The sequence below is a fragment of the Podarcis erhardii genome (assembly GCF_964252035.2).
Source record: "Podarcis erhardii genome assembly, chromosome: Z".
NCBI classification, from domain to species: domain Eukaryota; kingdom Metazoa; phylum Chordata; class Lepidosauria; order Squamata; family Lacertidae; genus Podarcis; species Podarcis erhardii.
Genome location: NC_138504.1, coordinates 41615503 through 41629145, shown reverse-complemented (window position 1 = coordinate 41629145; position 13643 = coordinate 41615503). Strand labels below are relative to the sequence as shown.

Here is a 13643-nt window from a genome sequence, read left to right as displayed (position 1 = left end):
AATACATTTCCTTGACAGAACATTTTGTAGATAAATATTCTTCCTTTTTATGAATGTCCACTGGCAGGACAGTTACAAAAATAAAATATATATTTTACATGTGTCTCCTGATTGAAAGTAATAGAAAAATTAAACATTCGAATTCAGTAGTCCATCAGCCATTGCTAAATACATTGTTTTTCTTTGAATGTCTCAGTAGATGTAAATTTACACTTTAGAAGTAATCTATGAAATTTTTTTAAGGTGAGATGTGTTAAGGAAGTAATGTTTCATATAAAGATTGATAGGGAAAAAATGAAACCACCATAATGCCATCACTCTAATTTTAGATGCTGCTTCATCAAATTTGGGCAAGGAAGAGGGGCAAGGAATTTCTCTTCTGTTAAGTCATGTTGGTCCTTTGGAATGAGAAACAAACAAAATCAGGGATGGATAACAGGGAGGGATGGGCAAACTGGTTTCTCCCAGTTTCCCATTTTTCAGTCTTCAGTTCTCTACATTTTTGCATCAATTTGTGCATTATTATTATTTTAAGTCCTCATGAAAATTCATCAACTTTATGCTGTGAATTTCTCCAAATAGATTGCACTTAATTCCCTCTAACATAATGCATTTTCCTGTTTTTTATTAACATATGTATTTTTAATGCACATTTTATCCTATCAGCAAAACATCCTGTATGCCTTGTTTGGCTGTAGGAAGTGCATTGCAAAATCCAGAGGAGTGTAAATGTTGGAGGATTGCTCCAGTTTGATTCATATATTGTTTCAGGAGTACTAATTAGGTAGGCTCCCCTTTAAATGTGTACTGAACTAAATTTCTCCCCCCACAATCCCAGTAGCCGCTGGATCTGGTCCCCCAAAGGAACTTTCTCTGGCCCTGCATGGGTCCGATCAGATTTTTGTCATGGTGTGACAGAGTACTGTCTCTTTGGTTTCACTCATGAGGAAAAGAAAATGCTACCAAGTTAGAACCAAATGGAATATTCCACTGTTGCAACATCACATCTCTCCTTTGGCTTTTTGCAGACTCTGATGATGTTGAGGCACATACACTGAAAAATAGGGGGTGAAAAATCTGTAGTGCCCCAGATGTTGTTGCATGCCATCAGCCTCAGCCACCATGGCCAGTATTCAGATAGTCCATTCAGTTCCTAAATTGGCATATTGGCAATAACCACAATATGAGTTTTCTAATAAGGAGGGCTTTAGGGATGCAAGTGGCGCTGTGGTCTAAACCACAGAGCCTAGGACTTGCTGATCAGAAGGTCAGCGGTTTGAATCCCCGCAACGGGGTGAGCTCCAGTTGCTCAGTCCCAGCTCCTGCCAACCTAGCAGTTCAAAAGCACGTCAAAGTGCAAGTAGATAAATAGGTACCACTCCAGCGGGAAGTGTTAATTCTTAAAGGTACATAATTAATTTCGTTAAACATGAAAATATGGTCTCTCTCATTAACATTTACAGAAATTGTAGCTACCTGTGTTAGAATCTATACTGCCTCTCTGTATAAAAAGGAACTTTGGCCAGTGATTGGATTAACTGAATTAATTTTGTTCCATGTTTCTGTCATACAAGAATATGGTATATAAACTTGTTGTTTAATTTGTATGTTGTGTTACTTGGTTTGTATAAGGATTATTTTATATCATGTTTGTTTAATTTAGAGTATGAATGGCTGACAAAGCCCGGTTGGGTGAAACAAGGTATTATCCTGGAATCCTTTTCACCATATTGTGGTTATTGCCAATATACCAGTTTAGGAACTGAATGGACTTTATCTCCTGACCATCCATTGGACTTTGATTTCTCTTGATATGTTCTGTTTACATGATGTGTTGGTCTATGGAATTACACCTTGTGAGATATTATATGTTGAATTGTGTTTGAAATAGAAGTTACATAGTCAAAAACAGCCTGTTACATTGTATGTGTTGTTACCAGGATTGTATTTACATAACGTAAGGTTTAGCAGTGTTTTGCATGAAGCCAAACCAGAGCAAAGTCGCTGTTTCCTGACCCCTCACTGACGACTTGTGGGTAATTATTTTCTTTAAAACAACCACCACCACTCAGGCCATGAAGAGGTAGAGGCAGTGGAAAAGATGAACATCAGATATTCATTCTTAGACCCTTACACACACACACACACACACACACACACACACACACACACACACACCACGCCAAGTACCACTTTTGAGTCTAGCAAGTTTACTAGCAAACTTCCATCTCCTCTCAGACAAATGCCTCTAAATTATATCATGAATGGTCACCAGTTCATCACTTGCAAGCAGATAAAGAAAATGTGGACCTAGAGACACTGTCAGACTCCAACTCCCAACATCATGGGCTGCTACTCATTCTGCCTGGAGCTGATGGAAGCCAGAAAGCATCTGAAGGCCCACAGGCTCCCCATCCCTGGTTTATAGGATGGGAATAGACACATGTTTTGTAATGGAGAGGTGTGTTCCTAACTCAAGGAAGATAACTCAATAAGATACTTAGTCAAGGCCCCTTGCAGCTTGACAGCACTCAATCAACAATGAAGTTGTTGTCCCTTCTGTAAACAGTTCTACCCAAATGGACATCTTGAGTCTCCAGCAAATGGTTACAGCCAATTCTCATGACAGTTATGACCACTCTAATCTGATTCCTTGTGTTTACCAGATTTCCTCTTATAGGACATGGTAACACATGTCTAGAGGATAAAGATACCTAACAAATCATAAGTAACCACCACCGGAATGCTTCATTGTTTTCAGTTTTGAAGCTCTTTTGCTTTGTACATAAGGTGGCCTTGCTTCTGGACTGGATGGGTGGCTGAAACACCTGGTGGAACAATCACCTGTGGAAACCCTCCAGTCTATGACAATGAAGATTGATTTGGTACATTTTAAAAAACCCATCCCACCTTCCCTCTCCCAAAAAAGCATTTTAAAAAGAAATGATTAAAACTGAGACTTGTACGAATCATCCATGTCTTCGATTGGACCATGTTTCCTTTAATTCTGAAACTCTCAGGACCTTCCATTGGAAACATTTCTGGGGGAGACACAAAGCCAGGTTGGGGAGCGGGGGAGGGAATGTGACTTTTTCTCAGTGCCCTGTGGGTCACTCGGTAAGCTGGTCAGGATCCCCAACCAAGCGGTTGTCTTTGTCTTTTCGATGAGAAGCTCATCATCAATCCCTGCAGAAATCTGTCCATCCCCTTCAGCAAAGTTCATCCATTAAGTTCTGTTATAGTTCCATGCATGGACAAGAGGGGGAGGCAATAGTGTCCGTGCAAAAGGAGGGAGGTTCTCACAGCTGCGTCTCATCTCTCGTTTCGGGGCTACAGGGGTCCAGCTTGTTACTGCAGCTGCTCTTTCGACTGTGGGTCTCATTTTCGACATGAGCTAAGGGATCGGGTCGTATTAAATACCTGGGAAAAAATGATTATGCATTGCTGTTATGTTATTCTATTTCTTGTGCCCCCACCCTTCCTATCATGAGAACCTAGGGCGGGTAACAATAACAACACACCATGAAAGCAAAAGCAAAACCACAACTACATTGGGTTGTATTTAACACAGTGCTATGTAGCGTTTTGCATGAGCAGAACAACTCTCCTCTCCCCTTTGCACCCCCTAAATTTGGGGATAGGGTGTATGTGAGGAAAGGAGGGGAGGAGAGTCCTGTTGTGCAAGTGGAGTTATTTTTCTAGCTGAATACCACCCAAAATATTGTAAATGAATCAGTAAGCAATAAATTATCCAGCTAAAGGCCTGGAAGAAGAAATAAGCCTTACCATGTTGCCAGAATAATCTCAAAAGGGTTGGAGTTTCAGAACTGGGGTGCCACCACTGAGAAGGCCCTGCTTCTTCCAGTGGCCCTACCCAGCCGTTTTACCCACAAAGAACTCCTGGAGCCAGATATGAAAGCTGTTCTATCTATTCAACTTACACCATCAATGGCTTCAGTCAAGCACATCAAAGGTACTTACACAATGTCGTTGAGTTCCAGGCGTGTGTCTGGAGGAGGGTTGATGAGAACATACGACAATGTGTTCTGATGGTCATTCATTTCGTCTGCAAGAAATACGAGGAGGACTGGTAAAACATCAAATCCTTTAGTAAAGAATGGCAAACCTTTGAGCCCTTTGGAGTGTTTGAATCACAACTGAAAGGGAGGGAAAATTCTGACCTACCCACCCGCCATAGTATTTTGAGGCATGCAGGTTTCCAGCATGCAATAACAGCCATTATTATCATCCCAGGAACAGTTCTGGGGCTGACTTTAGCTCAGGCGTGGTGAATTGACCTGACCCTCATAATTCTTCCCAGACCACACACCCCTCTCCTCATGCAGCACCCCTCACTGGGCCTGCCTTGCACCCCCTGGGGTGTTTTTCACTGGCTGGGATGTGTCCTTTGATAATACCTCTTGCTTGCTTGGAAGGAGGACAGTGAGTGTAGAAATTATCCGCCTGTACGGAAGGCAAAATTTGCATTCACTGCTTCACTCACTTTTGTGCCTGTCCCTTCTCACCACTGACACACAGCCTCTAGAAAGTTTCCCAGGAAACAATGCAGCTCTTGGGCTGAAAAATGCACCCCCCACCTCCTAAACTAGGCTAGAGGTGTAATGGCAGATCTCTAGCAACTTCCCTTCTCCCCTGGCCACAGGCCTTGCCTTGCACCCCACCCACTTGAGTGTCCTTTGCCTGGCTAGATTGTGTCCTTGCCTGGCGGGAGGATTGAGATGGATGGGTGAGTGTGTAGAAAGTGAACTTTATATTATTTCCTCCACCTGCTTTTGCCCCTGATCCCACCCACCAGGGCATGTGGTCCTCAGAAGGCTGCTCCCAAAAGAATGTAGCCTCTGGTCTTCAAAACAAAACAAAACAAAACAAAACACGTTCTCCACCTCTGCTCTGGTTTAAAACACCAAGCAGAACCCCACTCAGACTGATGAAACATGGCTTTACACAGCAGAATCTTCTCCCCTTGGAAGTGGGTATGCTTGGCTTTGTGCAAGCCATCTGAGAAACCTGGCCTTCTACAAAGGACCTGGTTGTTCCACGACGACAGAAGCATGCATGAAAAACAGGGCGATGGAAAGGAGGGCCACACGTCGGAGGGGCAGGCCATGGGAGCATGCTCAGAAATGGTTAAAAGTCGGTTGCTTGTCAGATGGATGAGTCTGGGTCATATGAATTCCTTTCAGGCAGAGCCTGTCTGTGAAATGTTATTTTTTTTAAAAAAAAAATGTGTGCTGATTCATTTGAGTGATAGAGACGTTTCCCCACCAACTTCAGCCAGCCCTCCAGCTGCTGGACTTCTTGGTTACATCCACCCCAGGGGGCAGCCCTGTCTGTCAGATTCTACCTCCTCTGTCTCAACACTGCCCATGTACAGCCTGGCAGGGAAGAGAATGGGGACAAACTAGAATGAGTTGGCACCCCTGCTGTTGGCCTCCTTGCCTTCAGTTGCACTAGGCCTAATGGACAGCAGCCCCCAAATGACTCTGAGCATCTCTGTGTGTCCCACATCCCCACCTGCTCTCTGCAGAAATTCATTGTATGAATGCCTGGAACACCTTTTGACACACACAACTGTGACACTTTCAGAAGGTATCCCTCCAAGAAAGGCTCCTCCATTCACTGCCCTGGCAGGACCCGTTCTATTAGAGCCAAGCGGCAAAGGGAGGTGCATAAGGTGGGCGGTGGCGGCAGGATCTTTGGAATTGGAGGCTATGCTCAAGGCCAGATAGTAAATCTCTGTGGGTCTGATGGAGCTTCTGGCTTGCACTGGCTACCCCAGGTCCAGACATTCCCTGGGAATTTGAGTGTTGTCCATTTATAGATATGGACAGAAGGATCTCTAAATTCAGGGAAATTACTCAAGTCAAGCAAAAAAGAAAGAGAAGAAAAAAGAGAAAAGCCTTGATTTTAGCCACTCATCTGGATATTTAATTTGTTCCCCTGGTGACCTTGCGAAAGCACAAGTTTGTTGTGTCTCATATGCTGTGGAAGTCTTTAATTGGAGAAGGGCTACACATGTACCCATGCGGTTGTCTAATACCCTCCTCTCTCTCTTAGCCCCAGTCGCATATACGCAAAATGTTGGATATTACTGCCTTACATTATAGAGCTTTGTAAGCAAAACTGCAATGACTTACATTTTTTAATGAACACACAAAAGTGCATACATTGTTTTATTTTCACTTTTAACCAATCAATATTCATTGATGTTTTAAGAATGTTTTTGTGCTTATATTATTCTCATATGTTGTATTCCACCTTTAATTTTTAAAAAGTACAGATTATAAACAAACAAATATTTATTTTTTTATTTTGGTGAGGTAAGGGATTGACACTCTGAAAACTGAACTCACTGTTGGCATATAGTATTTGCTTAGCTTCCTCTGCTCTGACTCCTGAAACCCACCCAGGCACTTTCAAGCCTCAAGAATTTGAGGACTAGAAACTTGATTTGGAGCAGAGATTCTCGAGGATGCCAAATTATATGCAGCTTGTGGGACTGTATCAAACATACATGCATAGTCCTATTAATATCCATGAAGACTCCTTTGAGGCCAGGGATGTGGGTGCTCCAACCCTCCAGAAGTTGTTGGACTCCAGTTCCCATCATCCCGGCCGGGAGTGATGGGAGCTGGAGTCCAAGTGCAACCAAGCTCGGAATATTATCTCAGCTGCATCTATAACTATTCACATTGTCCTTGAAACGGTGGGTTTGACAGGATCTTGGTTTCTTCATTTTGGTACTGCCAGAGTGTGACCCTGAAAATGAGGAGCATTATGACAAAAGCCAGCTCAACAAGCACAGGATGATGAGATGAGAGCCAATGGGATTCTGAGAAACAATAACATGCATATGTGAACCAGCCTATACAGTGAGGAAGTCCATCCTAATGCCCAGCTCAGATTTCTCTCTCTGCAATTTGATCTATCATTCTTCGCCTAGAACCCAGCAGAAGGTGCAGTAGAAAGGACCACAGCATTGGGCAAGTGTTGGGAACTACAACTCCCATCAGCCTCTGCGAGCATGGCCAATGGCCAGGGATGATGAGAACTACAGTTCAGTAACATCTGGAGGGCCAAAGTTTAGGGCTATGTCCTAATGCCATTATGTTCACTGTGTGATCTCTGAGTGGGTAGGATCACCCTTGTGGCATTTTTCATTCATAAGTTCAGTTTTCTACAGTTCTGCATCAATCAGTGATTTCTTTGTAAAGTCCTCATGGAAATCCACCAACATTCCTAGTTTTTGTGCACAAGTTTCCCAAAGTTACTCATTTTTCGCAAAGCAAATTTCCTTACTTTAATGTATTTCTGTGTGAACTTCACTCATATATGCATATCCATGCACACTTTATCCCTGTATATGCATTTTTTTTTTACACATTACATGGCTGGAGAACTGTGTAACAAAATTAAGAGATGTGTTGAGTTCCAAAGGATGGCTGTAATTCAGTTCACATATTGATTCAGAAATTAGGTACAGCCACCTTTAAAGGCAATATGAACCAAGATTCTTTCCAGTCCTTAGCTGAGACTTGGAAGACTATGAAAAAGAACTCTTGCATCCTCAGTCTATTTTGACATCTATGAACACCTCCATATGACCTATTTATTGATCACAGGAACATAGGAAGCTGCCTTACACCAAGTCAGACCATTGGTCCATCCAGGTCAGTACTGCTTAACCTGGCAAGCAGCTGCTCTCTAGGATTTAAGGCAGAAATCTCTCTTTTAGCCCAACCGGGAGATTCTGCCAGATTGAACCTGGGACCTCCTGCATGCAAGGAATGTCTTCTACCCCTGAGCAATGGCTCTTCCCAATAATCCAATTCTGATTTGTTCGTGGGGAGGTTAGATGGCATTGCATCAAACAAAGGTTATCCCACATTTTCCAGCCCATTTCTCCAATAAGTTCGATCTTGGAAGCGGGTGGGAGTGGGCATGATGCTACAAATCAACTTTGCCGCAAGCTGAGTTTTCTGGTACGTGATAGTCACTATCCGAAGCTTCTGATGAATTATTAGGATTTAAAAGGTCACCCCCCATACAACTGACATCATTTGGAATGTGGTAATGTGGAATGGGGGGTGGATTTTTGAAGAGGAACAACGCATCGGCCATTTACCACATCCTCCTAAAAGGCCACTGAATTTTTGGTGAGTATTTTGGGAAATTTCCCCGAACCTCCCAATTGTTGTGATGATGCGAAATGGTCACCTCTGTGCCACCTCCACCCCCCACGATGAGATGCATTTAACTTGAGCCTCTGTATGGCATGTTCTCAGTCATGCAGTTTAACCACGAGTCAAGCCTGACTCTCAGGGAAAAGAGATTTACCTTGCAAATATCCAAGGTTTACACGATTCATCACATCACAGGCTGTTAAATTTGCTACATCCTCTACAGAACACACAGAGAAGGAAAAACGACGATAACAAAAAAGAAAAGGCACAGACATAAACAGAGAGAAAGAGAAGAAAGAGAAAGATCAGCAAGCAGCGATTTAGAAAGTACTTAAGAGACCAGCATTGGTGATTATATGGGCAGGAATGTAGTAAAAATATATACACACACAAAATAAATAAACAAAATAAAATAAGAAGGAAGCCAGACTTAGGTGTTCTGTTCATGGCATTGTGCAGACTTCAGACACCAGCGGGTGATATGGAGTGAAGATGCATTCAGAGAACCGTTGAAATGATCAGTGATGTTGGTCTTAGATGCCCATCCCTCACTCACTAGGCAGTTCTTTAGGAGAGTACCGTCAGAGTCTCTATAGCAGAAAAGGGCAATTTGCAGCCCTTGAACTGATTTAATACAGCCCTCAGGTAATTTCAAAAACCCTCTGCCAGTGATTGCTTCAGACATCTGGCAGGAGGAATGTGCCGCTTCCCCAGCGCAGCACACAGTGGGAAGGAGGTGAAAGACAGAGGGAGAGAAGGAAGAAGAAAAGAAAAGAGTGAGAAGGAAGTGGTAGCAAGAGAGAGGAGGAGGAGGAGGAGTGTTGGTGTCAGAAAGAGATAAAATGGTGTGTAAAAAGAGAATGAGCACACACACGCGCACGCACACACAGACTGAGAAACAGAAGTGGTGTCTGAATGAGAAGGAAGTGGTGGAAAGAGGGCCTTGGGAAAAGAGAAGGAGAGTTAGAAAGAAAATGGTGTGTGTGTGTGTGTGTGTGTGTGTGTGTGTGAGAGAGAGAGAGAGAGAGAGAGAGAGAGAGAGAGAGAGAAGGGGGCAGGCAGAGAGAGGGGCAGGGAGAAAACTGGTGTAGGAAAGACACTGAGAAGGGAGTGTCTGAGAGAGGAGAGAAGGGGAATTCAGAAAGAGATGGAGAGAGGGGTGGCAGAAGGAGACAGAGAAGGAAGTGTGGTACAAACTCAAATTTGAGCTGGGCCAAGCTCAAATTGGGTTTTGGCCCAGTTCAGATTTGGGGAAATTCATTCAAAGTGGAAGAGGGAGGGGGAGAGGAGGGGAGGGGTAAAAGGGGCAGGGTGATCTGCCTATTTTGGGTTTTGGCTGTACCTGTCGACACTTTTGGTCCATCCACCATTGCCACCCAATGCCCCCCATAACCCTGCAATAATGCTGCTGTTGATGGAAATCTGCCCACTCCAGTCATGCCAGTTCTCAGAACCCACCCCCAAGACACCCTAGATAGAGGAAAAGATTTTGACTCTTGCTATTTTTCCACTCAGCTCCTGTATTCTTGGTTCAGATCTACTACTGCATTTGCTGAGAGCCATCCTCCTCTGTGTCTGCCGATGTGCTTCCTAGTTCACAGTCAATATTACACACATTCCCTTTAGGCTAATTTTCTAGAACAAGCCCTTCTCAAATGGCAGAGATGAACAGACCTTGCCAATACCTAAATTTGCATTCACCCCCCCCCCATTCCACCAAAATATTTGAATGTCTCCTCATAGGAAAGCCCTGGTTTGAGCCTTACTCTCCCCCTACGTCTACTCAAGTAAGTGAGGACGTGTGTGTATGGGAGCCCTAAAAAGAAATAGCAGCCTACAACCCTCTGAAAAAAATATGTTGGTTATAGCTCCATATCACTTTAACCAGCGCAGTGTCCCCACAATGAATCCTGGGAATTGTAAGTTTGTGAAGTTTGAGGATTTTGGGCAAGTTAGGGAAGGGGAACCTGTGGACCTCCCAATGCTGTTGAACTCCAGCTCCCTCCAGTGTCAACAGTAGTCAGGGATGATGGGAGTTGGAGTCCAGTGACATCTGGAGGGCTACAGATTCGCCCCTGAAAAGTGCTTCTTAAGAATCTAGTTTCTTTCCAAAAATAAAAGTCATTGTGGATTGATTCTGCATTACCCCACAGTGTGTCCATTTGAAAACAGATGTAAGGTGGTCCCAGCAATTGGGGTGATGGCATATCCACAGCATTGTGGGTGAGTGTATACAAAGATTGTGACCACCACTTTCTTCTTCATTCACCTAATAATCATGGATAATCTAATGAAGGGGGAGGTTTTCCAAATTTATATCAAGGAGCCTATGTGGATGACACCATCTAGTATCAAACTAGATTGAATGCAGAATGTTGAGGATGAGCACGAATGATTCCATATTGAGAAAAGCTACATTTTTGTGCAAAAAATGGGTGTATATTCAGTCTCCGTCTTTTCCTCTTATGGCTCTGATCCTTTAACAGTTGCTGAATTGGGGTGGGGGTGGGGATTTGGTGGCCATCTGTGGACACAGCCAAACAACGCAATCTCTGGGCAATGTGAACTTGTTACTCACTACTAAGAAAGGAAAATCACATGCATTCACTCATTTAAATATTTCAGGATGAACTTGCACGTCTCTTTCAAAGCCCCATTGGATCAGTTCACATATTACCCTCTTTAATGGGGGGAGGGGCAACGTACAGAGAAGCCTCCCTAAACCTGTAGTAGCCTCTGGTTCTGACAGCTACTACAAGCAGCAGCAGCTGTAAATCCACCTCCCAGCTTTTGCCTCGTCCCCTGCTCCTAGTAAGAAAGGTGAACGTTCCTGTCCGCTCCACCTTGTAGCAACACCTCAATTTTTGATGCCAGAAAAACTATCAAGGAAATTGCTGCATCAGCATTTTCATTGCTTATTATCTTATTTCTGACGGTGGCTACTCTTGCCTGCAATCTGAAGGGGGAAGAGGAGGTAAGTAAATTCATTTTTCCATTTCTCAAAAAAGGAAAAAGGAAAAAAGAGGAACATCTGTGAAGGTGAGTAGACAGAGGACCTCTTCTGTGCAAGATTTTTTATTTTTTATTGGTGTGTGTGCAATATTTATAAAATATTTTTATCACACCGGGAAAAGAGCCCCATAGGCAGAACCTCTCCAGCTGTAGCCACTTGTAGGGATTATTATTACTATTATGATTTATTGAATTTATACACCGCCCTATACCCTGAGGTCTCAGGGCAGTTCACAGATCAAAATATAAAACCACAAAATATATAATCAAAAACAACAACCCAATAACCCCCCCCCAAATACCCGACATTTTAAAAGGGCACAGGAGCTGTCAAGCCAGCAGTCATCACTACAGGCTCAGGGAGGCTCTGATATATTGGGTACTCCCTCACTAAATGATGCTTGGAAAGTAAGAGAATAGCCATCTACTGCTTCTTTCCACTTCATTGTTAGCCTGTTGCATTCTAGGCTTTTTTGAGGGGGGGGTGTCAGTGGCAAGAAAATGCAACTCCAAAGCCTGGCTGCCTAGCATGGACAGACAAAATGCTACTGAGTCTTTTAAGTCCTCCTATTCCTTTAATCAGACACCCCTCCCTCTTATTAGTTTCTTTGAGTAATAATAATTAACAGTGCTCTTTAAATTAATGAAAAGGGGGGAACAATTAGGGGAAATAAGCCATCAAAGCTTTGTCCCACCCATTACAGAAACTGAAATTGAGACAATTAAGAAAGGCAATTCCAAGAGCAATCTACAAGTTCTTTGTCATGAATCCTGTGCCTACACTCATCAGGAAACAATACAGCAATGTAGACATACAAGGAGGAAACTTTTAATTAACATTGCTGGAGACCTTTATCAACTGGGACGATGGTGAGGCAACCATTCCAGGAGGACCTTTGCTACAGATAAGGCTATTACTGGATAAGGGACGCAGGTGGCACTGTGGTCTAAACCACTGAGTCTCTTGGGCTTGCCAATCAGAAGGTCGGCAGTTCGAATCCATGTGACATAGTGAGCTCCCATTGCTCTGTCCCAGCTTCTGCCAACTTAGCAGTGCGAAAGCATGCCAGCGCGAGTAGATAAACAGGTAGTGCGGTGGTGGGAAGGTTAACAGCATTTCTGTGCGCTCTGGTCCTCCGTGCACCAGTAGCGGTTTAGTCATGCTGGCCACATGACCCAGAAAAATGTCTTTCGACAAATGCCGGCTTCCTCGGCCTGAAGCGAGATGAGCGCCACACCCAATAGTCGCCTTTGCCTGGCCTTAACCGTCCAGGGGCCCTTTACCTTTTATTACTGAATAATGCAAGGCTTTGAGAAGTAGTGGTGCTGAAACTTGGCTTTAATTCCCCTACCAGTTTGCTTATAGGAAAAGGAGTGCAGCAGTCACAACACTAAAGAGCTCTAATGTTGACTTAATTTGGCTTAAGGATGTGCAAAAAGACCTCTGTAGGTTTCTGGACCTCATTGAATCAAGTCTTCACAAGAGGAAGATTCAATTCTTTTGAAACACTCTTCATTCCTTTGAATACATTTGGGCCTGCAGGTAGGGACCAACACTGACACTTTGATTTGCCTGAGTTGCTTGAGATGCTTACCCGCAAAGCATCACACACCAGCCCTCAAAACTACTAATTCTGGTTTGGAAGGTCTGGCTCTGTTTTTGGCAAAATGAATGAATAAATAAATCCTGCTTGCAAACAGGTGCACGGAGTCATTTCCTAGGCATAAGAAGATTTAGTAAGGTATAGAGCATAAGAAGAACAAATGGCCAACAGCACAGGATGGCAAAAAATAAATCTAGAAAGAAAGCAAAAGGAAAGAAGCAAGAAAGTTGTGTGTGTTTTAATTGTAAGAGTCTTACTCTTTTCAATATATAGTCAATTAAAAAAACATTCCATTTTGTATGGATTTCCCACAGAAATAGCTCTTGGGCTTGGATGGAGTTGCCATTGGCAGGTGTGTTTTTTTCTGGGAGAGGAAGGGCCTACGGCAATGGAAAGGTTGGTGTTGTGCAAACAGACCAGAAAGAGTGAAGAAGAAGAAGAAGAAGAGGAGGAGGAGTTTGGATTTGATATCCCGCCTTTCACTCCCTTTAAGGAGTCTCAAAGCGGCTAACATTCTCCTTTGCCTTCCTCCCCCACAACAAACACTCTGTGAGGTGAGTGGGGCTGAGAGACTTCAAAGAAGTGTGACTAGCCCAAGGTCACCCAGCAGCTGCATGTGGAGGAGCGGGGAAGCGAACATGGTTCACCAGATTACGAGACTACGGCTCTTAACCACTACACCACACTGGCTCTCACAGTGTGAGAGTGGTGGATAGGGTCCGCTGGTCTGTTTGCTTCTTGCCATCTTGCCTCCTTCCTCCTGGTAATCATCACTGACCTATCTGCCAAAGAGCTAGGGTAGCAGCTCTGTCCCACGCAGAAA

At 43.6% G+C, this 13643-nt stretch overlaps 1 protein-coding gene across 9 annotated transcripts in view; it reads right to left on the bottom strand.

Annotated features, from left to right (window-relative positions):
* Positions 1-2974: 2974 nt before the first annotated feature.
* Positions 2975-13643, bottom strand: part of KCNT1 (potassium sodium-activated channel subfamily T member 1) — a 208940-nt gene continuing 198271 nt past the window's right edge. For 7 of the 9 annotated variants that reach the window (XM_081847469.1, XM_081847473.1, XM_081847470.1 and 4 more), the window contains 3 exons: positions 8359-8421; positions 3982-4066; positions 2975-3420 (listed from right to left, as the gene is read on the bottom strand). In XM_081847469.1, the coding sequence (XP_081703595.1) occupies positions 3300-3420; positions 3982-4066; positions 8359-8421 (269 nt within the window). In that variant the 3' untranslated portion in view covers positions 2975-3299. The remainder of the gene's footprint in view (positions 3421-3981; positions 4067-8358; positions 8422-13643) is intronic. The other 2 variants (XM_081847472.1, XM_081847476.1) reach the window with 1 other exon arrangement.